General features: G+C 42.2%; 1 protein-coding gene across 1 annotated transcript in view; it reads right to left on the bottom strand.

The window, feature by feature from the left end:
- Positions 1 to 26,895, bottom strand: part of ENPP3 (ectonucleotide pyrophosphatase/phosphodiesterase 3) — a 65,350-nt gene extending 38,455 nt beyond the window's left edge. Inside the window, exons 1-3 of the mRNA XM_081187836.1 lie at positions 26,654 to 26,895; positions 15,424 to 15,496; positions 7,812 to 7,872 (exon numbers count right to left, since the gene is read on the bottom strand). Of these exons, the coding sequence (XP_081043962.1) occupies positions 7,812 to 7,872; positions 15,424 to 15,496; positions 26,654 to 26,770 (251 nt within the window). The 5' untranslated portion in view covers positions 26,771 to 26,895. The remainder of the gene's footprint in view (positions 1 to 7,811; positions 7,873 to 15,423; positions 15,497 to 26,653) is intronic.
- Between the last annotated feature and the right edge of the window lie 593 nt (positions 26,896 to 27,488).

Genomic DNA, 27,488 nt, shown 5'->3' with positions numbered 1-27,488 from the left:
CACATAACATGCTAATGTCTGTAGAAAAAAACAACAACCTGGTGGCTCCTTCCAAAGAAGGGGCAATTCATGGAGGGGCAATTTGGAATGGAGAAAGGACAGGAGGGAGGAAGTGCAAATTTTCTGATGCAACTTCCCCTTCCAATGTCACTTTTCCCTCCATGGAGTTTGTATTGCTCTGTAAAGAGACCTGCATGAAGTGTTCCAGGCTTCATGGGATTCTCATCTGTCTTTTCAAATTGGAAGTGTAGGTTATAGGCACTTCATAAAGGAGCACAGGTGCTCCTTAGAACCCCTTAGAGTGGGTTTCAGAGATTCCTTCTGCAGAGGGAAAGGACTAAGATCCAGCAGAGGTTCTGTTAAGGAACATGTTTAATGGGTTAATTTCACATGAGTTGGTAATGCTGACTCATTCCCTACAGTACAACTGTCTTATATCTGTTGCTGGGCAGAATTTGTACCTAGATATGGAATGTCCTCCGTACTGGGGCTTTAAAAAAATGTTTCCATTTCTGCTGGATCATGGCCCACTCCTGTTCAAAAGATAGCTAGGATTCTCTGTCTGGCAAATAAGATTTGGGGTAGTTTGGAGCTGGGCAGTTGCAGGATTTTTTTTTCCCCGAGCGGGCAAAGTAAAACCTTGAAATTGAGGAGCTGTCTATGTTTTCAGTGGGAAGACCCATACCGTTTGCCTCCTGTCTCCGGTTCTACAAATGCGATAAACTTAATAATTTTTCAGAGTAAAAGCTAGGAAATGGGGGGTTGAGGGGTATGGTTTAAGGTGAGGGGCAGCAGGATTGCAGCCCAACCCCACGATTTCTGCCCGTTCCAAGATTGTGTGCATGCATTGTTTGAAATCTATATTCCACATATTGGCTGGAGTTCTGTTAGTTTGCGGTGGGATGAATACGCATAATGCTCTGAAAGCAATCCCAGTGCCTTGCCCAGCCCCCCAGCCCTTCCTTCAGTCTCTCCCCCCCCCCACTCCTTCTGCCCAGCCCCCTTGGAGAGGAGAGGCGCCTCAGCGCGCGCTCTCGCTTCGCCTTCCTACATCTCGCCTAGCCTAGAAGCGGCTCCGCTGCCAGAGATTCCAGTGCCATCTCCAATTAACAGCCAACAATTAAAACAATTAAAACTCGGCTTCCTCCTCTTCTAGCTCCCCCCCCCCTCCGCATCAGAGGACATGAAATTGCCTCGTTCTTCCTTGCCAAAGGTGGGGGTGGGCGAGGAAAGAAGGAGAGGCTTCGTGCCTCCAGCTAGCACGGGAGAGTGAAATCCCCGCCGAGGCTTGCGATCCCCTTTACGCATCCGACGGGCAGTCGTCTCGGTTTCGAATTGAGGCCAATATATCCTGAAACCTGGAAGGACTCTAGGCTCCAGCGGCGGCACTCTGCTGGATGGGCGCCCGAGATTATTGGGGGGGCAGAGCCCCCCCAAACGAATTTTTGAGGGGGCTCGAGCCCCCTCAGGCCCCATGGAGTCGGCGCCTAAGGGTAGAATGGTACATCACAGAAAAGGGCATGGCTGGCTGGCTGGCTGGCTGAACTGAAATACTCTACCTAACAGGTTTCAGCAAACGGAAGTACGATTGTTACCTGATACATGCATGGATCAATCACTCCTTATTTCCTCCTAACTATCATTTTGCAAAAGAGAGCTTTAACTGTGAAGTCCTGTGAATGTTTCCTCAGAGGTCTGTACTACAGATTTCTAAATGACTAGTAAGCCACCTCATGAGAAGAGAAGACTCCCTGGAAAAGACCCTGGTGTTGGGAAAGATTGAGGGCACAAGGGGAAGGGGATGACAGAGGACGAGATGGTTGGACAGTGTTCTTGAAGCTACGAACACGAGTTTGACTAAACTGTGGGAGGCAGTAGAAGATAGGAGTGCCTGGCCTGCTCTGATCCATGGGGTCACGAAGAGTTGGACACGACTAAACAACTAAACAACAAAAAGTAAGCCTGCTTAGAATTAAAGCCCTAGGCTGTATATGCAGCTGCATTTAAAGGACATCCCCCCACACAAAAATCCTAGGAAGCTCACAGAGCTACAATTCCCAGCACCCTTAATAAACTATAGTTCCCAGGAGTCCTGGTGTGTGTGCTTTAAATGTATGCTGTGCATTCAGTCTAAGGCTCTAGAGACACAGCAGTGAAATGTCCATAAGGAGGGGCGTCAATCGCCTGTGCCAAACACATATTCCTATGTCCTGCTTCCACCTCTCATCAAACGGGCTACCATTCTAGTACCAAAACAAATCTGTTTTCTTTAGGTGGACCTTTGGGGAATGAAGAAGCTGGTGTTTACTTTCTTCTGCTTTGCTGTTGTTTTAGATTCTTGTTAGATAATTATTACGGTTTGGTGGGAATCTAATGTTGTTCACTGTGTGTTCGTTAAGAGCAGAAAGGTGGGATATAAACAGTTTTAGAAATGAAATAAAGCACCTAGCTTTTAAAACAATAGTGACACAGCAGAAGTAATGGCGACAAAAAAGGCACACACAAAAAAGTACTTACAGTGACAATAGTATAGTGGTTTACAAAGGTTTTGGTTGGATAAACAGCTCTCATGTACTTTGAATGGGTCCCACATGTTTCTGCAACAAATGGTGCTTTGTAAATATAGTAAATTATAACCATGACATAATATGACATATATGCAAAACACAGAGCATGCACACCTCTTTTAAAACTTATTAGGAACATAGGAAGCTGTCTTACACTGAGTCAGATCATTGGTCCCTTTAGCTCAGTATTGCCTACAGTATTTGGAGCTCTCCAGAGTCTTTCTCACCCCTTCCTGGAGATGATAGGGATTAAACCTTGGACCTTCTGTGCACAAAGCAGATGTTCTACCACAGAGCTACAGCCCTTCCCCAAGGCTCCTTGCTTGTAAAAAATACTTTTCATAGAACATTTCCCGTTAGCCAGAATGTGGGCGTTTTTCTCTGGGTTTAATCCCCCCTCCCTTTTCGACTGCAAGATGCATCTTGCACTGACTGACATTGCATAGCTTTTGCAGGTCAGTCACACCTGTTTGCTCAGGCTTGTGAAGGGTGGAGGTGAGAAGATGCTTCTTCCACTCCCTGCATTGTGTCACACTGATTTGCCGCTGGTTTTATTATTATGCTCCATTGTTGTTTTTCTTGTGGTTTTCCTTATGCTGTCATGTTATGCAACCAGCCCTGGGTCTTCGGACGGAAGGATGGATAATAAATCTCAATAATAAATAAAGGAGCAGAGAGAGGCTGGGGTTAGAAAATGAGATCACATCCCATAGCCTCTCAGCTCAAGATGGCTGCTCCTCAGCTTAAAGAAAGGGGTGGTTACCATTAAAATAGAAATAATGGGTGATATTCATCTAGGTTTCACTCAGAAGAGGCCCATCCAAGTTCAAGAACATGACCAACTTAGCTGGCTCAGCTCTGAGTAAAACATAGTGGAATACTACCCATTTATCTATTTAGAAAACTTACAAACCACTTAATCAAAGAACCCTCCAAGCAGGTTACACATAAAATTGTAGGTGAAACATAGCTAAAATCCACAAATAATGTAAAAAGCAAATGTACACAAAACTGTCAGTGAATCTTTTGAAACAAATATAGGTAACTGAAAATCACCTATATTATTATTGTTGTTGTTGTTATTGTTATTATCATCATCATCATTATTATTATTAGTTATTGAATTTATACACCGTCCTATACCCAGAGGTCTCATTTGAATACTTCATTTGAGAAGGCTTGCTGAAGCGAAAAGGCTGGCCCCAGACCTCTTACTGAAGACTTCTGCTCAATATGGGAGTATCTATCAAGAGCAGGCTCCGCTTGCTTAATACAGGGCATTCGTCTAGTTGAAAGACTGTCACGGAACATCCCCTCTCTTTGAGGGACTTCCTGGTCCAACCTGGTTTCAAGATAGGGAACAAGGAAGGACAGCAGGGGCCTTGAAGCTGCAACAGTTGCATCTGGGCAGCAGACAGGCAGAGCAGGCACGCAGGCTCACTCACCTTGCAGATCTAGTTAAACTGTAGCATTTATTTATTTATTTAACATAAATCTGCATCTGCACATTCACAGTACGCACACAAATTTCATGCAAATCTGCGCCCCTTTTCCTTCTTTTTTGGAAGTGCAAAGTAGGTCACCCTAATTTAAAGTTCAAGCAGCAACTCCCTGATCCACCTCCTCTGAGACCCTTTTTTCCTCCCTCTCTGCTAAATTTCAACACTAGCAGCAATACCTATATGCAAGTAATTCAAACATTTCTTTCTACAGAATGATTTTTTAAAAAATTATTCATCCTCAGAACAAGATGACTTACTGAGCTTTCCAATATTTGGCAGTAAATTGCCCCAAGTTTCCAAGTATTCTGCCCTGAAGCCATCCATTGAAAAAAGAATAAGCGGTGGCAGATCAAACCTGAAGGTCAAGAACACAGAGTCAAAAGTCAGGAGGATATTTGGGTGCTTGCTAAGAAACATTAGTTGTCATCTTCCTGAAAAAAAATCAAAGATTAGACAGTCTAAATATGAATGTTAGAAACACTGTGGGCAGGATTCAAGTAATGAGTCACATCAGTGGGAGCCCTGTGCAAGGACTTTCACTTGTATAATGGGGCTTCCCCCCTCCTTTCCCTGCCACCACCCCAAAACTGGGACAGGAGGTCAGGGGGACCCCCCAGTACATTGTGCAACGGGGAAAGACAAGGAGAGTTGTTCCATCTAGCCAACTTAAATGTGTGCAAACTTAGAAGAGTGTGATGTTGAATTGTTCCCTGAATTGATTTTAGGTCACGGGGGAACTAAAAGGAAGGCTGGCTACTGAGGGAAAGTCATGTTCCTCTAGCTCCCAGTATGGAAAGGGGGGCATTGCCATGGGCTAGCTCCTCAATCAAAGACCAGGAAAAGTGTGGGAGAAGACCCTGAAATTACATCATTCCCAATGTAGGAAGCTGCAGACCTCCTGAAGCTCATCCATGAACCTCCATGGATGACAAGTTAAGAAACTCTGTTGGCATCTGTCTGTCTCAAGAGACAATGGAGAACGCCTCTGGAGATGAAGTCAAGCTGCTGGAGAATCACAGCACCTGCTGTGGCTGCAAGGACTCTACTCCAGATCTGTGTAGGCTTCACTCTTTGGCCTTTTCTTCTCCCTAAGATACTCTGCAAAGCAGTGGGTACAGATTTTTCCTTGGGATTTACTCACGAATGAGTATAGCCACAAGCCAGAGGAGATTTAGGATCAGAGTTTTCCTTCTCCTAGATGGGCTACCTTCCCAGGTGGACAAGCCCTATCTGCCCCCCATTTCCCTCTACAGCACACGCAGAAACCACCTTCTTGACTGTTGGACACACTGTTGGTCTTGTCCTCTCAATCCACCACAGCCTGTATTCACATGCGGAGGAAGTCCCTAACTCACCTGTAGAGTGTTATAAAACCTGCTGTAGATATTTCATAACACTTCTGCTGTTCTTCTTAAAAGGCAGCCAAAATAGGACAAGAAACACATTTATGATTTTATGGAAGACTATTGATCAAATACTCAATGCACATAGACACTTACATCATACATGGTGATAAGCCAGAACTATAAGCAATCTCCTGACCAGTTGGACCCTACATGATAATCTACTACTGCTTTATGATTTCATAACTCATTAACCAATTTGAAAATGATTAAAGTAAGTTGAGAACCAATGTAAAGTGCAACTATTGATTTAGGGGTCAATAATGCATTTATAAAGCCCCTGAAAAACCCTAGCATAAAACATACATGTTTAAAATTCAGAACCTCCTAATCTTTCTGCAAATGCTTTTCAGGATTGCTATTTTGCTCCCGACGTACTTTTCTTTTGATCTTTCATAACGAGTGTTCTGTTTCTGAGCCGAATCAGACTTTCCTCAAATACTGCAGTTCTTCACGTACTTATTCCAAAGCAAGTTTAAAACGAAGCTTATTCCAAAGTTTGTGTGCTTTGAGCATCAGTGCAAAGCCTCTGCTGAGGAAAAGCATGCTTGGGGTTGCCCCAGTAGATAAAATTCACTACCAGGTACTGATACTATCTACAACAAGATAGCTAGTGTTTGCAGGAAAAGCTGTCAGCTGACTGTACTTAAGACTAAGGGTCAAGTTACACATAACATGCTAATGTCTGTAGAAAAAAACAACAACCTGGTGGCTCCTTCCAAAGAAGGGGCAATTCATGGAGGGGCAATTTGGAATGGAGAAAGGACAGGAGGGAGGAAGTGCAAATTTTCTGATGCAACTTCCCCTTCCAATGTCACTTTTCCCTCCATGGAGTTTGTATTGCTCTGTAAAGAGACCTGCATGAAGTGTTCCAGGCTTCATGGGATTCTCATCTGTCTTTTCAAATTGGAAGTGTAGGTTATAGGCACTTCATAAAGGAGCACAGGTGCTCCTTAGAACCCCTTAGAGTGGGTTTCAGAGATTCCTTCTGCAGAGGGAAAGGACTAAGATCCAGCAGAGGTTCTGTTAAGGAACATGTTTAATGGGTTAATTTCACATGAGTTGGTAATGCTGACTCATTCCCTACAGTACAACTGTCTTATATCTGTTGCTGGGCAGAATTTGTACCTAGATATGGAATGAAAGTTGCAGTGTTCGGCGCTGGGAAAGTGTGGGAGATCTGAACAGTGGAGACTGATTGGAATCGTGGAAGAAAACAGAACACTTTGTGAAGAACTGCAAGGACTTTGGAAGCAGCTGAAGTCAGGACTTGCTGCGGACTTTGGGGCAGCAAGAATTCTGAAGCCAAGAACCCTCTCTGGGATCAGAGGGAGATGACTACTTGTAAAAACTGTGTATGGTGTGTGTATATTGTAGTGTATGTCTGTGTGTGCCAAGTACAAGTGAGCTCTGCTAAACAACTGTTTCATGTGACAAGCGCAAGTGCTTGACTGAGTTTCTGTGGCTCATGTACACAGAACATACCCGAGAAGATCTCATGATGGAGGATGAAGGAAGTGCATGTTCTTGTTGCAGGTTTGGGCAGCTCAAAGCACAGCAACAGAGAAAGTGTTCTCCAAATGCAATGCAGGAAATGAGAAAGAATGCCTATGCAGCAGTAACACAGAGGGTAATTGCAGTGGTGCACAGTTAAAATAGACTGTCAGGATAGCAGAGCAGAGGCAATGCTGTGGTAAGGTAAAAAGAAAAAGGAAATCTGAAAATACCATTAGGGTACAGCACTAAACTTTTTCTCAGAAGTCGCTGTAATTATTCATGAACTTGCAGAACGATCTAGCCCATACGTTTTACAGTATATGGTCTTCTAAGCTGTGACCAAGGGATGCGGGTGGCGCTGAGGTCTAAACCACAGAGCCTTGGGCTTGCCGATCAGAAGGTTGGCAGTTCAAATCCCCGTGATGGGGTGAGCTCCCATTGCTCCGTCCCTGCTCCTGCCCACCTAGAAGTTTGAAAACGCGTCAAAGTACAAGTAGATAAATAGGTACCGCTCCAGTGGGAAGGTAAATAGCATTTCCGTGTGCTGCTCAGGTTCACCAGAAGTGGCTTAGTCATGCTGGTCACATGACCCGGAAGCTGTCTGCGGACAAACGCCGGCTCCCTCGGCCTGTAGAGCGAGATGAGCTCTGCAACCCCAGAGTCGTCCGCGACTGGACCTAATGGTCAGGGGTACCTTTACTTTTACCTTTAAGCTGTGACTAACATCAATTTGGAGTGATGGTTCTCAATAAATAAAAAAATATTTGTGTGCTTATTTACATAACAAAACTACAAAAAATACAGACATCCTAAGTGGACAGTTGTGAATACATTAATCTTACCCTTCTGGACACTGAGCTGTGTTAGAAGAGGTACAACTTTCTTTCAACCAGGATGTTTCTTCTGGAGGAGGAAAAAACATACAAAAAGATGCATTTGAATGAGAGAGAACTGAGTCAGTTCTTAGCTTCACCTCAGATCTTTGTGAAAGCCTGTTTGAATGTCATAAATGCTTTAAAAGAAAATTGTTTAGCCAAGCCCATCCAGATATGTAGAAGCCATTCTTTATGTGGTTGTAAACCATCTGAAGGAGGGGGTGTGTAGCTTGTTGATACTTCTAGATGCTTTGCAGCTTCTTGAGACACAAGTGGCCTCAGTGGCACAGAGTGTTTTCCATCCATCTTTGGTTGGTGACCCAGCTGTCTGGATAGGGATAGCCTAATTACTATTGTCTATGCTCTGATAACCTCTCGGGTAGATTGTTGCAATGTTTAATATGTAGGACTGCCCCTGAAGACATTTTGGAAACTACACCTGGTGCAGAATCCGGCAACCAGGTTGCTTACTGAGGCAAGAGCATATTACACCGATCCTGGTTCAACTGTACTGGCTGCCAGTTAGTTTCCTGGCCCAATTCAGAGTGTTGGTTTTGACCTATAAAACCTGAAACAACTCAGGATCGCAATGCCTCAAGGACTGCCTCTGTACATATGAACCGACCCAGACCCTGCAATATCATCTGAGGCCCTTCTTCATGTGTCTCCTCCATGAGAGGTCCAACCACACCTTTGGCTGATTAACATCCTATACGCTTTTAAATATGTTTGTGGGAGAGGGTGGGGGAATGGAATTACAAGATGGTGGCATCAGGATAGAATAGACAGAGAGAGCCCAAGCTATGTATGCATGCATGCATGCATGCATGCATGAATAAAGTAAGTTAGAGGCACAATGAAGACTGCACACGCTAAGTAGTTTCCTGGAGTCACAGAATGTTGTGCATCAATTGGAAAAGCAAAATGTAGGGATGGAGGATGAATTTGGTTGCTTGAGCCCTTCATATCTTAACAGTATCCAGGATAATAAAAGTATTGTGGAATACAAGCATTTAGGGAGTGGGGATATAATGGAACCTGTTGCTTTCTCCAATTGCATTGCAGCTACTTAATTTGGTCAATAATACAGTGAACTCATTGGAATATATGCTCCAAACGATAAAAAATCTGCTTTCTATTCTGAATTAAGAGATAAATTGATGGAATGGATGGATCAAAAAATGATTTTAATGGGTGACTTTAATGGGGTGGTGTCTCCAAATTTAGATAAGCTAACAAAAAAACAAGAAAAGAAGGAAGGTAAATTACCGCGATCTTTTTTTGACATGGTAAATAATCTGGGATTAATTGATGCATGGAGACTCAAAAACCCCACTACAAAACAATACACTTTTTTCTCAAACCCAAATCAGAGCTGGGGGCGAATAGATAGCATTTGGATCTCGAAGGAATTAACCCAGAATTTAATTAAATCAGAAATTCTCCCAAGAATTATATCCGATCATAATGCGGTTTACAGTGAGCTGAAAGGCAAGGATATTAAAACAACTAGATGGAGAATGAATGAATTTCTATTTAATGATCAGAAGATTGTAAATAAGGCAATAGAGACAATAGAAGATTACTTTAAATGGAATCTAAACGGGGAAACTGCTATAGAGACGGTGTGGGACGCAGGAAAGGCAGTTATGAGGGGCTTTTTAATACAGAAAAACAGCCAAGTAAGAAAAGAAAAAGAGTTAAAGAAGGAACAGATCCTAACACAGATTATGGAAAATGAAAAAAAATTAACCATCAACCCCAGTGAGGAGATCGCAAAACAGAATATAAAGATATTACAAGCTAAACTTTCTACAATAATTGATCAAGAGGTAGAATGGAAAATTAAAATGATGAACCAGAGGACATTTGAATCCGCAAACAAGATAGGCAAATATTTGGCGTGGCAAATAAGAGAAAGAAGAAAACAAAATACGATTAGTAAGATAAGGGAAGGAGAAAGGATTGTGGAAGAGCCAAAAGAAATAAGGAAGATATTTCAAAAATATTATAAGGACTTATATAAAAGAGGAAAGGAAACAAAACAAGAAATAGAGCAGTTTTTGCAAGAACATCATTTAAAACAAATCCCAAAAGAAGAAAAAGAGATATTAGACCAGGAAATTACCCAAGAAGAGATAAAGAAGGCGATTAAAAAGATGAAAAACGGGAAAGTGCCAGGCCCAGATGGGCTCTCAGCCAAATATTATAAAACACTAAGTAACCAAATATCCCCAGTGTTAGGCGAAGTGATGAATAATATATTAAAGGAAGGAAGGATCCCGAATACCTGGAAGGAAGCATATATTACTTTGATTCCCAAAAAAGAGGCAGATACTTTGGAAGTGAAAAACTATAGGCCAATTTCACTACTAAATAATGATTACAAGCTATTTGCAGATATAATGGCAGAAAGACTAAAAAAGGTTTTGAACAACAGAATACATAAAGATCAAACGGGCTTCCTCCCAGGGAGACAACTAAGGGACAATGTAAGGAACTTGATAGACATTATTGAATATTTGGATATGAGTATAGATAGACAAGCGGCCTTGGTATTCATAGATGCTGAGAAAGCGTTTGATAACATCTCGTGGGATTTCTTGAAGAAAAGTTTGGAAATGATGGGAATGGGAGAGAAATTTAGAAAAGGCATAGAAGCTATATATAAGGAACAGAAGGCAAAATTGGTAATAAACAACACCACAACAGAATATTTTAGTATATATAAAGGAACTAGACAAGGCTGCCCCCTGTCCCCTCTATTGTTTATAACAGTATTAGAAATACTAAACGAGAGACTGAGGGGGGCAACAGAAGTCACAGGAGTCAGGGTAGGAAAGAGGGAATACAAAATCAAGGCCTTCGCAGATGACATTGTACTAACCTTAGAAGACCCAAAAAACAGCGTAAAAGAAGCTTTACAAAAAATTGACGAATTTGGAGCCGTGGCAGGACTTAAGGTAAATAAAAACAAAACCAAAATGTTAGTTAAAAATTTAACAAAGGAAGAAGTGATAGATCTAGAAAGAAAGACCAAAATTGCGGTAGCTAAGAAAGTGAAATATCTTGGGATCTGGGTTACAGCTAAGAACATAAATTTATACAAGGATAATTACGATGCCACCTGGAGGAGTATAAAGAAAGACATGGAAATTTGGGGGAGGATGAAACTCTCCTTTTTGGGGAGGATAGCTGTTGTTAAAATGAACATTCTGCCTAGAATGTTATTTTTATTCCAAACCATCCCCATACTTAAAGGCCTAAAACAATGTAAAGAGTGGCAGAGAGCCTTGGCAAAGTATATTTGGCAGGGGAAAAGGCCACGGATAAAAATGAAAATTTTGATAGACAAAAAAGAAAGAGGGGGTTTTTCTCTCCCGGACCTAAGTTTATACTATGAAGCGGCTTGTATATATTGGGTAAAAGATTGGATAAAACTGGAGAATAGAGAGCTACTGGACCTGGAAGGCTTTAATAATTGGTACGGATGGCATTCGTACCTTTGGTATGGGAAAGTGAAAGTTCACAAGAGTTTCTTAGATCATATTTTTAGGGGACCATTATATCAAACATGGGAAAGGAACAAAAACCTCCTCGAAAGAAAGACCCCATGGTGGATTTCACCAATAGAGGCCTTAACGATTAAGAAAATAAATATGGAGGAGATAAACGCCACCTATGAAGAAATGTTAAGAAAAACTGACCAAGGGCCCAAACTCAGACCTTATGAAGAAATAAAAAATTTATTCACTGGTTGGCTGCAATACCACCAGGTGAATGATTTGTTAAAAGAGGATAAGAGGAAGGCGGGTTTTGATGATAAAAAATCAAAATTTAGTATAGAAGTAATAGAAGGCAAAAATAAAACCCTGTCCAGAATTTATGATATATTACTAGAGTGGTACACAAAAGATGAGGAGGTGAAGGAGGCAATGATTAAATGGGCAATTGACTTTGGTTATAACATTGATTTTGAAAGGTGGATAGAAGTTTGGAATTGTAACATAAAGTTCACAGCATGTATGGCATTGAGAGAAAATATCTGGAAGATGCTATATAGATGGTACCATACCCCTGTGAAATTGGCCAAAATGTATAGATTAAAGGATAAGAGATGCTGGAAATGTGGCGAGGTGGAGGGTGACCTATATCATTTATGGTGGACATGTAAAAAGGTGAAAGGCTTTTGGGAATTAATTTATAATGAACTTAAAAAAATATTTAAGTATACCTTTCCCAAGAGGCCTGAAGCCTTCCTGTTGGGAATGATGGATAAAGAAATTAAAAAGGAAGATAGGACGATATTCCTCTACGCCACCACAGCAGCGAGAATTATGTTGGCACAATATTGGAAAGTGGAAACCATCCCCAACATAAAGGACTGGCAGATTAGAATGGTAAACTATGCTGAGCTTGACAAACTAACAGGTAAAATAAGAGATCAGGATGAACAGAAATTTTTGAAAAATTGGAGTAAATTTTGGAAATATATTGGAATAAATGCTTAAAGTGAATTGACGGGGTTAGAACAATACGACCAGCGAGTGAATTTAAGACTATAGATTGAAAATCAAATACGTAATGGAAGGAGATATTTGATACTTATCAAAAGGATGGAGGGAAGTTCAGATTGTGTGTCTTTCTTTTTTCGGATGTGTGGTTTTTGTTTTTTTTTCCTCTTTTTTTTCTTTGTAATTTTTTCTCTGTATTTTCATATATATCTGTTTTTTGTGTATAACTTCAATAAAAATGCATTTAAAAAAAAATACTCATTTCAGGAAACATACTTAGCTATGCATGAGAATGCTTTTGGAACTGTTCACCTTTGCAAGTGCATCATTTTCTCACAATGCCCAACTAGGTGACTATGAGAAGCCCACAGGCAAGAACAAAACAGCACTCTCCCCTCCTGCGGTGTCCAGATACTGGTATTCAGAAGCATAATCCCTATGACCATGGAGGCAGAACATAGCCATTGTGGCTAGTAGCCACTGGTAGTCTTTATCCTCCATGATTTTGTCTAATCCTCTTTTTAAAGCCAGTTGGCTATCTGAACCTGCTAAGCAAACAAGTTCCTTGGTTTAACTATGCAGTGTCTGAACCAAATTTGTTTATGCTGGCTAGGGTTGATGAGAGTCCAACATCAGGGGGTACAGGTTCCCCATCCCTGCCCCACAACAATGGCAGGTATGCCTCAATCTGGTGACCTCCAGGTGTTTGGGGTTAAACAATCCTTGATCACTGGCCATGCTAAGTGAGACATGATGGGTGTTGGACTCCAACAACAGGTTGTGGAAGGATAACGAAAGGAGCAGGTGCCTCTTTAGCTGTTGTTGTTTTTTAAAAAAATATTTTATCCTTGTAAACCTCAGGGTTCCTATCAGCATGTTGATGATAGAATCATAGAGTTGGAAAGTACCAAAAGAGTCATCTACTCCAAGGCAGGAATCTTTTGTCCAATGTGGGTGTTGAACCAATAACCCTGATATTAAAAGTCTCATGCTGTACTACCTATCCCAGCTGTGTCCTTGTTCAAACCTAGTCAGCACTCACCACTTGAGTTTATTATTAGACGGAATGTTGTGAACTTTAATTCCTAGGATGTTCAAAAAATATTTTAAGGTCAGTGAAGGCTGAGAATTCATATTCTCATCATATCTGGAGAATCATTCATCCATGAATTATCAAATATTTTTGGTTATAGTACTTTGGAATGTGGGTGTGCTCAGATTTCAAATATTACTTCATTTCTTCTAACCTTTTACTTTTCTTTTACTTTGGCACAATGTTAGGTACACAACATTCTATGACTGGTTTGTGTAGGCTTCATGGGCACTTATTGTGCAGCTTTCAGTTGCTTTTGGGTGGAAATGCAATTTCCCCACAAGGGAAATTTGGCAGAACAAATTGATAGAATACATATAATTAGTAACCATGACCATGAAACTGAGGAATAAGGACGAGTTAAAGATAAGAGAAGAGTGGAGGTGTTTTGGAGATTATCTTAGAGGGTATAATATACAAATTAACCTACAAGTAGGAGTTAACATATGAGAAGCAGGTAACATCAAAAAGGAAGACTTGAAATGATAATGGGTGAAATATTAGGATATGCAACAGATCAAGATTTCCCTAGAAAAATGCCACAGAGAGATGGATCGGGAAATCTTGGGAAAAGAGATAAGTGATGGATACTGCACGGTATGTGTATAAAAGCTGTTAAAATTTCATAAATAAAAGTTAAAGAAAAAAAGAAAAGCTTTTCATGTCACCTTATCTCCCTGCCTGTGGCAAATGGTAACAGCAATGATTTTCTAATATAATTGTAACATTTCAGATCATTCTGAACTATGGACACCTATAATTCTGTGCCCAATTAGAAAACAAGTACAAAATCAATTTCTTCCCTTGTTACAAAGAAATGTTAACAGACTTCCAGCACTATTCATATTTCTATGTATAAATAGAGGATGCAATCCATTGAAAGTTAAATCTGTTTTAACAAACCTTTGTTACTTCATATTCCTCCCCCCAATCCAAATTGAAAACTAGAAGCCAAAGGGGGAAAGGTTTGTATAGAGGAACATTCAGTCATGACACACACACACACACACACACACACACACACACACCTCCAGATGTTTGATGTGGCAGAGCCTGAACAGAGTCTGACCTACCATTAGGCAAGTGAGTCAGCTGCCTTAGGTGGCAGATTGATTTTATTTTATGTCAACCATTGGTGTACTGTTTAATTTCAGTCTTGTAAGCAGTGTACAACAGACTCAATACAATAAGACTCAAAATGAGTTAAAACTATAAAATCAGAGTTCAAATAAAAAGTATGCTGGGGGGCAGGGAGTATTCCGAAAGCGCCGTAAGTTCAGCAGGGATGAGGCCTGTCTGATCTCAACTGGAAGTGAGTCCCACAAAATTGGGCCCACACTACTGAATACACGGCTTCTTGCAGATACAAGTCATGCACCTGAGCCATAGGAGACCACTAACAAAGACTGAGCAAGGATAGAAATCACAGTGGCTGGCATTCAGAGGGGAGGCAGTGGCAACAGTCCCTCTGGCCTCTCCCCTGAGCTTCCCTCAGGCATTCCCATATGATGGAGGACAGAGCTGTGTTTGCCACACGGCCTGACTTACGCACCTGCTGCCATGACTGAAGTATGATTCAGTACCAATCTGGTTGACTTCTGCTCGTGAAATGGGAAGCAGGCACCATATTGGTCTTTGCCTCAGGCAGCAAATGTATTGGGTTGCCCTTGAGCCCAGACATAAGTTTTATCATCTCACTTAAAACTAAACTTGAAGCATATCCCCTGGACAGGGCTGGCCCAAGACAGTTTGGCACTTGAGGCAAACGACAAAATGGTACCTCCGTCCCCACCAGGGAAGAAGCGGTGTTGAAGATCTATATCAGGAACAAAGGGGGAATGAAGATCAGGATCTGCTGCCACTGTGGATCCTGCCACCTGAGCTAGTCATCTCACCTTGCCTCATGAGCCCTGCCTTAGACCTAAGGCATTTTTGACCCCCTTTTAGTAAATTGAGGAGATTGTGAGATTACCTTCTCGTGTTTTCCTTAGTCCAAGTGCCAAACCTAGTCCAAGCGATACAGCCACCAAAGAAACTAGAAGAACCTGTTACAAAATAACGTATGTGTCACAGAGTATAAAATAAGCATATTGCATATATGTGGTTAACAAACGGTCCTTCCCCGTGAATGGAAACAATCTCTCTCTCTCTCACTGGCGAGAGCCAGTGTGGTGTAGTGGTTAAGAGCGGTAGTCTCGTAATCTGGGGAACTGGGTTTGCGTCTCCGCTCCTCCACATGCAGCTGCTGGGTGACCTTGGGCCAGTCACACTTCTCTGAAGTCTCTCAGCCCCACTCACCTCACAGAGTGTTTGTTGTGGGGGAGGAAGGGAAAGGAGAATGTTAGCCGCTTTGAGACTCCTTAAAGGGAGAGAAAGGCGGGATATCAAATCCAAACTCTTCTTCTCTTCTTCTTCAAATGTGGGCCTCTACAGTAGCAAGGGGTTTGGGAATTGCAGCTAAAGTCAGATGAAGCTGAGCCTGCAAGCTGCAGCACACAGAGCTCAATGAAGGTCTGGAACTTATCAGGCTGTCCATTGGGGTGGCAGCTGCTGTAAATCTTTACCTTTGCTCAGCCTGTGTAATGTGCATAAATGAACCATATATCACAAAATGTCAAGAAGGCTTCAGTGACTTCATTCCACAGGAAACAGAACCAGAGTAACACACTGAATTTCTGGAGATGTCATTGCTGAGAGAATTGGAATACATGCAACAATGCTTGTTTGGTTAGGAGCAGAGGGAGCTGTCTTACAGTCACTCAGGTCATTGGTGTGATCTAGCACAGCACTGTCTACAGTTCTTCGAGCCAGTGGGCACATTTGAAATTTTGAGAAAGTGCCTGGGTGCCAGTCACAAAATGGGGGCATGATATATCATAAAATGGATGCCATAGGGGCACAGCACAACAGAAAATGAATTTTTGCCTTTTGTTATTATTATTATTATTATTTTAAACATCTTTATTGAAAGTTCAAAAGTACATGATTATATGTGCACTAAAAATAGTAAAGGTAAAGGGACCCTTGACCATTAGGTCCAGTCGCTGACAACTCTGGGGTTGTGGCACTCATCTCGCTTTATTGGCCAAGGGAGCCGGCATACAGCTTCCGGGTCATGTGGCCAGCATGACTAAGCCGCTTCTGGCGAACCAGAGCAGCGCACGGAAAAGCCGTTTACCTTCCTGCCGGAGTGGTACCTATTTATCTACTTGCACTTTGACGTGCTTTCAAACTGCTAGGAAGGCAGGAGCAGGGACCGAGCAATGGGAGCGCACCCCATCATGGGGTTTCAAACCGCCGACCTTCTGATCGGCAAGCCCTAGGCTCTGTGGTTTAACCCACAGCGCCATCCATGTCCTCACTAAAAATAAATAAAAGAGAGAAAAAGAAGAAAAGAAACAGAACCCATGTAGAAGGGAAAATAAAGTGTGGGGGGGGGGGCAAAACTGTATACTTTACAGGACTGTTATTGTACTTCACCAGATCTTGACCTATTACAGTATTTGTAAGAATGGATTCCAAATATCATTTAATTTGTCCATGGCAAGTCTGCATTTGTATGCAAGTTTTTCATATGTTGCAAGTTCTATTCTATTCTATTCTATTGTGGAAGGATTTTGTTTACAAAAATTGTGACACATACATTTGGGTGTTTGGAATGGTTCTGTTTCTGGCAATGTGTGTGTGTGTGTGTGTGTGTGTGTGTGTGTGTGTGTGTGTGTGCGTGTGCTCGTGCATGCCTGAGTATAATAGTTTAAACACTCAAATTAAGTGTTTAAACTGACAGAAGTAGTTCTATGTTGTTGAGATGTGAGAGTAGCTTTTAATTTAACCCTACAGGAAGTCATGTAGTCTAATCTCTAAAGGGGGACCACATGTTGAGATTTCTGCATTGCAGGGGGTCCAACTTGATGATCCTTGTGGTGAAGAGAGCACAGCAGAGGTTATATTTTTTGAGAATCCTCCAGAAAAACAATCTCTCAAAGGACCTGTTGATGGCATTTTACCATTGCACTGTGGAGAGCGTACTAACTTATGGTCTGTGTGTATGGTTTGGGAGCTGCACGGCCAGGGAAAAAACAATGCTATCCAGGGTTGTAAAGACTGCAGAGAGAATAATTGGGTGCACTACTCTTCCCACCTTAGATCAAATCTATGCTGCCAGGTGCCATAAGAAAGCGGCAGAGATAGAACAGGATAGTACGCACCCCGGAAATGATCTCTTTCAGCTTCTGCCTTCTGGAAGAAGGTATAGGGTTATAAAGGCCAGGACTAGCCACCTGAGAAACAGTTTCTATGCAAATGCAATTCTGGTTCTAAACGCAGCATAAGGGGTTTCTACAGTATAGTGTATTTTAAAATAGGGTTTTAGAGTTTTTAGGGGTTTTTGAATGTTTTATGTAGTTTTATGTAGTTTTATGTAGTTTTATGTAGTTTTATGTAGTTTTTATGTAGTTTTGTGTAGTTTTGCAATTTCATTGTCCTGCATGGGACAGTGACAATAAAGATATATCTTATAGATATATCTATTTATAAGGGACCCCTGACCATTAGATCCAGTCGTGGCCGACTCTGGGGTTGCGGCGCTCATCTTGATTTATTGGCCGAGGGAGCCAGCGTACAGCTTACGGGGCATGTGGCCAGCATGACTAAGCCGCTTCTGGCGAACCAGAGCAGCGCACGGAAAAGCTGTTTACCTTCCCGCCGGAGTGGTACCTATTTATCTACTTGCACTTTGACGTGCTTTCGAACTGCTAGGTTGGCGGGAGCTGGGACCGAGCAACGGTATGTCACCCTGTTGTGGGGATTTGAACCGCCGACCTTCTGATCGGCAAGTCCTAGGCTCTGTGGTTTAACCCACAGCGCCACCTGCGTCCCAATATTCTCCAAGACACTGCTGCAAAACCTACTGTTTGGAACAGCATAAGCAGGGACAGCATGGACCAGCGGCCCAGGACATCTCTGTCCAGCATGCTTCACTGAGCTCTCAGCTTCAGACAAAAGGGTGGGCAGAACAAAACAGAACATTATGAAACAATTTGTTGTTTAGTCGTTTAGTCGTGTCCGACTCTTTGTGACCCCATGGACCAGAGAACACCAGGCACTCCTGTCTTCCACCGCCTCCCGCAGTTTGGTCAGGCTCATGTTTGTAGCTTCGAGAAACAATATGAAACAATAGACAGTTGCTATCACCTCATGAGGAATCCCCTAGGTCTGCACGAAACGGAGGTTACTAAAGTGAAGGGGGGATGTGAGGTGACGGGAAGGAGGTTTGAGTTTTTGAGTAAGGTGTGCCCTGGTAACAAGAAGAGAGAACAAAGAGGAGTCCTCCATGAGCTGCAGGAGGGCAGAACCATCTTGGGAGGCTGGGGGAGAGGGACAGGAATGGCAGGCAGGATGACTTGGACTGTAATGCTGTGCTGCTGTGCAGAACAAGCCCCACTTGAGATGTAACACTGTGAATTCTCTCCCTCTCCAAGGAACTCTCTTGATGCATCCAGGTGTAAAATAAACCATATGTCTTAAAACGCGACTGCCTCTGCCGTATCTGAACTCCCAATGGAAACATGCCCCTGGGTGGAACCCCCTGGAATCTTGCTGCCACTTGGTAGAGGTTGCCACTTTTGTATGGTATCTTCCAGATGAGCAGAATCTTAAGAGCAAGTCCCTTAAGATTCCCTTGCCAGGTTCTCCTCCTCTGCAGTTTTCTTCCCCCATCCTCAGAGTCCTAAAACTGTCTCCCTCTCTCTCACTCACCTCCCTGCCTCTCATATTTCCCATCTTTCCTCTTAATACCAGTTTTACTCCCACCCAGTTCCACCTCTCACAGTTCTTCCTGTCACCAGAGAGCTAATATAATCACATACAGAGACCCTTCTTCCCTCTACCAAGCCTTCCTTTAACCCCATTCCCAAGCCATTTACTATTGAGAAAAGTCCCCTTCTTTCTCATCCTTCCCCCTTCTCCTTTCCCTGTCCCTGCCTTTAGGACATTGAGAAACACCACATCATTATGGCAGACCAGTACAAATATTCTCTCTCTCTCTCTCTCTCTCTCTCTCTCTCTCTCTCTGTGTGTGTGTGGGTGTGGGTGTGGGTGTGTGTGTGTGTGTGTGGGTGTGTGGGTGTAGACACACACAGGTATAATGAGGGTTGATAGCATTGTATAAATCATTGCCATTGTAGCTTCAAAAGATATTGTGGCTTGGGTAAGTGGTAAAATATTTCTACTGATCCTTCTCAATGTCTTTGGATTAAATGTCAGGAATAAACCCATTTTTAAAAAAAAAAAACCTCCATAGGAATTTTAAATTTTGTGAGGATTTTGAAACAATATGCAAATTAGGCTATCTGGATTTCTTTGTGGTGGTGGAGGAATGTTGTTGTTGGCATCTGTCTGTCTTGAGAGACAATGGAAGAGTGTGTCGTCGGGGGCAAAGTCAAACCATTGGAGAATTACAGTGCCTGCTGTGGCTGTAGAATTGAATATGGTGGGATGGGGCAACATGAATAAAGCTATATAAGCCTTTTTACAACATCAGCAAAAATCACCAAGGATGAAAGACACATATCATAGCTTTTCTCATCCCATAGATTGATTGCCATACCCAATAAGCGAAGCAAAAGCAAAAGTTTCTATTTAGCAGTGATTTCCAACTTATTTGTAGAAGACCAGCAGAATTGTGTCTTTGTAGGGGAGCCAGAGCTATGGATCCCATTCCCTATCCTCCCAGGTCGGCCTTACCTTACGCTGCATATCTCCAACAGCACTACTCTGGATATTGTGTACAGAGTTCTTCCCTCTTTCCTCCTGTGCTAGGGATATGTGCTGTACTTCCCCAAGTGGGGCCAAAATATGAAGACAGACTTACGCAAACTTACGCAGCATGTGGGAGAAGGAATGGAGACAGGTTCAAAGGATCCAACGCCTACCTCCCAGCTTTCATCCCACCACCCCAGCTTCCATGCTTAGCTGTGTTTTATTTATTCAACTTACAATATTTATAATTGGCACTTCATTCAATGAAGCAGAACGTAACAGTTTCAACCAAGCTGAAAGTACTTTTTCAGCTGGTGCATAGTTGAACTATGGCCTTCACTCCCACAAGAGGCACTGATTGCCACCAACCTATGTGGCTTTAAAAGAGAATTAGAGTACTCTTATGCTTGGCTCCTGCTTTTAGAACACCATTCAAAACTGCATTCAAATGCAGTTTCGAATTGTGTTCTATAGTGAGTACTGCACCGAACCCCTTTTTGTATACAGTGTTGCCCCGCAAGACGAATGCCTCGCAAGACGAAAAACTCGCTAGACGAAAGGGTTTTGCGGTTTTTGAGCTGCTTCGCAAGACGAATTTCCCTATGGGCTTGCTTCGCAAGACAAAAACGTCTTGCGTTTTTTGCAAGTTTGTTTCCTTTTTCTTAACACCGCTAATACAGTTGCGACTTGACTTCGAGGAGCAACTCATAGAACGCGGTGTGGTAGCCTTTTTTGAGGTTTTTGGTGATTTTTGAAGCTTTTGCAAAACTTTTCCGACACCGTGCTTCGCAAGACGAAAAATTCGCTAGACGAAAAAACTCGCGGAACGAATTAATTTCGTCTTGCGAGGCACCACTGTAATTGGTTCCTGCTTTTGGCATCTGGTTCGCCACCCTTAGAACAGATGCTGAACTAACATAATGATGGCAGACTGGGAACAGTTATGGACCACAGGTATGAAATTCACGGCATGTAATGCCCTAAGAGAAAATTTAATGAAAATGATTTATAGGTGGTACATGACACCAGTCAAGCTTGCAAAAATTTACCATTTGCCCGACAATAAATGTTGGAAATGTAATGAGAATGAAGGTACATTCTTTCACCTTTGGTGGACATGCCCAAGGATTAAGACATTCTGGGAGATGATTTATAACGAAATGAAAAAGATATTCAAATATACCTTCCTGAAGAAACCAGAGGCCTTTCTCCTGGGCATGGTTGGCCAATTGGTGCCAAAGAAGGATAGAACTTTTTTAATGTATGCAACAACAGCAGCAAGAATACTCATCGTGAAGTATTGGAAGACACAAGATTTACCCACCCGGGAAGAATGGCAGATGAAGTTGATAGACTATATGGAACTGGCGGAAATGACTGGCAGAATCCGAGACCAGGGAGAAGAGTCGGTGGAAGAAGACTGGAAAAAGTTTAAAGACTATTTACAGAAATACTGTAAAATTAATGAATGTTAGAAAAATGTTGGAATGAAGTTATATGGCTTTAGTAGAATTGTTATAAGGAATTAAGTATAAATAGATTAATAGAGTATTAAAGGAAAAAATAAGGTTAGAATGTGTTAAGATAATTATAGGATAGAAAACAGAGGAAGATGGAAAGGAATTGCTGAAACAATTAACAGAAGTGGAATACAAAAAGGGAGGTGTGAGGAGGTCGTTGAAATAAGTGAATGAAAGATAAGATATTGAAATTGTTTGATGTGTTTTAAACTGTTTTTGTCTTGTTTTGTTAGTTTAATGTGTTAGTGTTATGTAGTGTTTTTGTATTGTATTGTTCATTTTTTTTGTAGTGTTTAAATTGTTGGAAAAGTAATAAATATTATTTTCAAAAAAAAAAAAGAGAGAGAACAGATGCTGAACTAAATGGCTTGTTCCAGTTGGTTCAGTGTATGGGGTGTGTGTGTGTGTGTGTGTGTGTTTATCACGACCAATCTCAGGGCAGGGAACAATGCAGCTGAAGCTGATACAGACTGAGCAAACACCATAAGAAATCCAAAATGAAGTAAAACAAATATAATTGAAACCTAAATCTTTAAAATACAGATCTGTATCGGCGAGTACACTCTCACAAAAACACTGCTTAAAGCACCGAGCAGATTTCCATCTCCAGCAATAACTGATTAAAATTAATATCCTGAAAACGGCTGAGCAAATAGGTTTTCACTTGGCCCCAGAATGAGATGAGGAGGCACTAAGTATCTCTCCAAGGCAGATGTGGGGAATCTCTGGCCCTCCAGAAGTTGCAGGACTCCAGTTGCCATCAACCCCAGGAAGCGTGCCTAAATCATCTATGATGATCATTGTATACTATACTATCTACCCTCAATATACTAGAATTGGGGGTGGGGTGGGGGTAAATGAGCCCCTTTTATCTTTTCTGACATTCGCCTCAACTGTTGTTTACAAGAGGGCTTGCTTTGAATATAACTGGGAGAACTCAGTTTTGTGCATTTTACTTTTTTAAAAAACACCAAACTGTTATTGAACTTTTTCAATCCTCCTACCTCTTCTGCCACAGTCTTTATGAAAACCAGCGATTCGAGTGAAGGATTAAAGGATTAAAGTTACATAATGACTGGCTTGTAAATATAAGCCTTTGCATCTACACAAGTATTTCCTAAAGTGACGTTCCTGAATGTACTTTCTTTTACCTGTCCTGAATTTTCCAAGATTCAGTTTCACTAGAATGTCCACGAGTTCGAGTGTTATGATGGAAAAAAAACTTTTCTCTATTCACTTTCTCCATGCCATGCATTGTAGAAACATTGTAGAAACATCTATCATGTTGCTTTTCCCTCACCTTTTTTCTAAGCTGGAAATTCCCACATACTGCAACCTTTACTCATAGGAGAGTTGCTCAGTCCCCTTAACCATTTTGGTTCCTCTTTTCTGACTCTTTTCCAACTCTACAATATGCAGTCACACCATAGATTTCTATTATGGCATCATGATTTTATTTTCAATTCTTCTCCTGATGATCCCAGGCATGGAATTGGCTCTTTTCACAGCTGCCGCACACTGAGTCAATATCAAGCTATCTACAGTGATACCTCGGGTTACATTACCTTCGGGTAACGTAATTTCGAGTTACGAACGCAGCAAACGCAGAAGCACTCAATCGTGTTGCATGTGTGCGCAGAAGCAGCGCCTCCAGATACAGACTTTTTGGGGTAAGTATGGGCTCCTGGGACAAATTAAGTTTGTATCTGGAAGGTCCACTGTACTATCTACTATGACCCTAAGGTCTCATTCCTATTCAGTCACTGCTGGTTCAGATCACACAAGTGTTTATATGAAATAAAATTATTATTATTTTGCACATGCAAACACACCCACAACTTCTGTCCAAAACCACTTCAACCTGCATGCTTGTTTTTGTAGTTCAGATCACTTTATTGAAAATTTGGGTTTTCTTTAAGTCAAGGAAAGGCAGGGCACTGTGCTCCTTGCGCTGCTGCCAAACTCATGTCTGCTTAACTCATCAAATGCTAAGCTCTCATTCCGATCCTTTAAGTCCTTGTTGAACAGTTCCTCATTTCTGTAACTTTGCACTCTACTATTCTGCCCAGTACCTTGATGGAGTTTGGCCGGGATTATAATTTACCAGTGAACGCTTAAAGAGATTAAGAGACTACGTAAGTGGTCATGTTTGTCTTTTCCTCATTTATTCAGCCAAAAAAATATGTCTCAAGCTTATGCTGTACCACAGAAGTGTGCGGGTCAGTAATCACACAGTTTAAAGATGGAGTGAACTCTTTACAGTGGTACCTCAGGTTACATATGCTTCAGGTTACAGACTTGCTAACCCAGAAATAGTACCTCAGGTTAAGAACTCTGCTTCAGGATGAGAACAGAAATTGTGCTCCGGCGGCACGGCGGCAGGAGGAGGCCGCATTAGCTAAAGTGGTGCTTCAGGTTAAGAACAGTTTCAGGTTAAGAATGGACCTCCGGAAAGATTTAAGTACTTAACCCGAGGTACCACTGTATTAGCAAAAACACAATCTCCTCAGACTTAGTTGTGTGTCGAGCCTAATGAGCAGAGAAGCTCATTCTTGCTGGTCTTCCTGCATGAAAATCAAAAGCCAAGACTGAAATTCCCCACCTCCCCACAGCTGTTTAAGTCCCCTCCTCTCCAGGCCTTTTTCCAAGCAACTGGAGACTGCACCTGTAGGCAGCCAAACTCTCCTCCTCCATTTTCATGCCTCTTCTGGTTCTGGGAGATAAGTGGTGAGGGGAGCCTGTTGCAGCAGGAGGGGGAGACACCCGTGACACCCACCTGACTCTCTGCCTGTCGTCCACCCTCATTCCACTCTCCTGCTTCAGCTTCTGCCTCTGATTCTGGACTTTTCTCTGCCAGACTCTCCCAGCTCACTAAGCCCTGTTACCGCTTCAGCTTCCAACACCTCCTCTTCTGCATCTTCTCTCTCTGACCACTCATCATTGCCCCACTACCACTCCCCAAGCTCCAAGCCTTCTTCCCTTGGTTGTTCCCCAGCTGGTTCCTCCTACCATGCCTCTGCTACCAGCAAGTCCATGGCAAGCTGTCACAATAAAATTGCCTAGATCAGGCTTCCTCAACCTCAGCCCTCCAGATGTTTTTGGCCTACAATTCCCATGATCCCTAGCTAGCAGGACCAGTGGTCAGGGACGATGGGGACTCAAAACATCTGGAGGGCCGAGGCTGAGGAAGCCAGGCCTAGATAAAGGTAAAGGATCCCTGGACGGTAAAGTCCAGTCAAGCTTGACTATGAGGTTTGGCACTCATACCGCTTCAGGCTGAGGGAGCTGGCATTTGTCCACAGTTTTCCGGGTCATGTGGCCAGCATGACTAAACCGCATCTAGCACAGTGGAACACCGTGAAAGAAGCCTAAATAACACTTGTTGCTTAACATTTTCCCAACTTCTATTTGCTCCCTGATTTTGAACCTGGGAGATGCACATTGTATTTCCATGGGTGTTGGCATTGGGGAAGGGAGTTACAGAAACATAGAATCACAGTTGGAAGTGACTCCAAGGGTCATCTAGTTCAACCCCCTGCAATGCAGGAACATGGAAGCATATGCTTCTTGCACTCAGAAGGTCTCAGGTATAATCCATGGTAAAGGTAAAGGTAAAGGGACCCCTGACCATTTAGATCCAGTCATGACCGACTCATCTCGCTTTATTGGTCGAGGGAGCTGGCGTACAGCTTCCAGGTCATGTGGCCAGCATGACTAAGCCGCTTCTGGTGAACCAGAGCAGCGCACGGAAACACCGTTTACCTTCCCACAAGGTATTTATCTACTTGCACTTTGACGTGATTTCGAACTGCTAGGTTGGCAGGAGCAGGGACCGAGCAACCCCCGTCACAGGGATTCGAACCGCCAACCTTCTGATCGGCAAGTCCTAGGCTCTGTGGTTTAACCCACAGCGCCACCCGCGTCCCATAATCCATGGTATCTCTGTATAAAAAGATTAGCTAGCAGGTGATCTGCAGTCCTCTGTCTGGAACCTTGGACTGCCATTACCACCCGGAGTATTATTACTCCTATTACATTTCAATTCCATCCTTTCTTCCAAGGAGCCAAAGGGGCAAACAACAAGCAATGCAACTAAAAATTAAAAACCTATTTTAAACATTTTTAAAAATATTAAGAACATCTAAAAAATTAGTTTTCACATACTCTCAGAGCTCTAATTTCAGTATTGCCAGGGACCATATCTTTCAGCCCTCAAATGCCTTGGTGAACATGAATGATTTTAAGGGTCAGCGAGGACCTAGATGAATAAACAATAATGGTTTCGGCACATTTGTAGTTATTGCACTTATAGCACATTAGCTTCTAAAGTGCTAACCACTTGTGCAATGCATAGTGAGGAATCACGTTTTCCTGCCTTTCTGTCACCATTGGGTAATCACAAGCATTGTCAAAGCTGGCAATATCATCCTTAGGATTGGGAGGGGTGACACAAGTGACATTTAAGGGCAGTGTGGTTGTCATCTGTTCAATCCTCCCTGCATTTCAGAACACATTTTTTTCCTATTATTTAGTTCTTACATGCTCTGGTTAACTCAGATTGGGATATAGCTACCATGAGCCACTAGGCTAGAGTGGGCTGTGAACAAAATAAATAACAGAAAGCAGCCACAAATGCCTACTATTTTTTACCCAATATTGCAGCTGAGGGGCCAGGCTTTCTTTCATCAACTATGAAAAAGTCAGGGATTCGTATCCGCCTTTTAGCAGACTGTGAGCTGAGAACATCAACAAGAGCTGTTGGTCTGTTAAAACGACAGTTTTATCTATGCTGCCATGCCCTGCCAGGAAATTTCCAATGGTCCGTGGAAAGTTTATACTGTTAAAACATAATGAAACTTGAGCCAATAATGCAACAAACCTTAACATTAAAAGTTTGAAAAGGAAGCAAAGGGCAATACTTACCACACAAAGTATCTGGTATTTCTTAAGAGTGCTTCTCTTAACAACGTCCTCTGTTTCTGAGCTCATCAGCTCCATCCTGCTGTCCCCCCTTATTTTTGTTTCATGAGCAGAGCTCATTTTTCAGCTTTCCAGACAGTTATCTGTGCAACTTTGTTTTCTCCCTTTTGGCCTCTGCCCTTATAGCTCTGCTGCACCCCAAGCGTGTGAATGAGTTCAGAGTCCTTGATGCCGTGGCATGAGGAAACAATCAGAACTCTGGAGCCAGTGAATTCAAAGGAAGCACATACTTCCAGTAACATTCTGGTGTTTTGATATGTGACATTCAAAGGAAAAAAACAACATAGCAGTGTTCTTAGAGGCAAAAAAGCAAGTGGAACTTAACTGAATAATGCAATGGGGATTTGGTAATACTCAAACTGTAATACTTGAATCAGAATTGATCATTGTTTTCACAGTAATCCTGGAAAGTGAAACTACTTCTCTTTGGGCAAGGTGAAGGAGGCAATGAGTGGATGCTTTAGGGTTTTCATTATTTAAGTAAAATATACCTATATTGCTGTAACCTGCCCTGGGACCTTTTGGTGAAGGGTGGGTAAGAAATATAATAAACCAATGAAGAAACAATACACTGCCTTTCTGCCACAAGGCATCTAAGCATTCATTTAAAACAAACAGAATAACAGGAACATATACTAATAGCAACAGCATCTTTTAAAAAAGCAGGATTTTAAATCAGTTCCCAGAAAAGTCCACCATCTGGGTGCATTATTTACTATTATTACATTTATACTTGCCCTGTGATCTTGAGGTGATGGGTGGTATATCAATTTAATAA

Source organism: Podarcis bocagei (genome assembly GCF_964188305.1).
Source record: "Podarcis bocagei genome assembly, chromosome: 3".
NCBI lineage: Eukaryota > Metazoa > Chordata > Lepidosauria > Squamata > Lacertidae > Podarcis > Podarcis bocagei.
The sequence above is the reverse complement of the archived record's forward strand: the minus strand, read 5'-3'. Positions and strand labels throughout refer to the sequence as shown.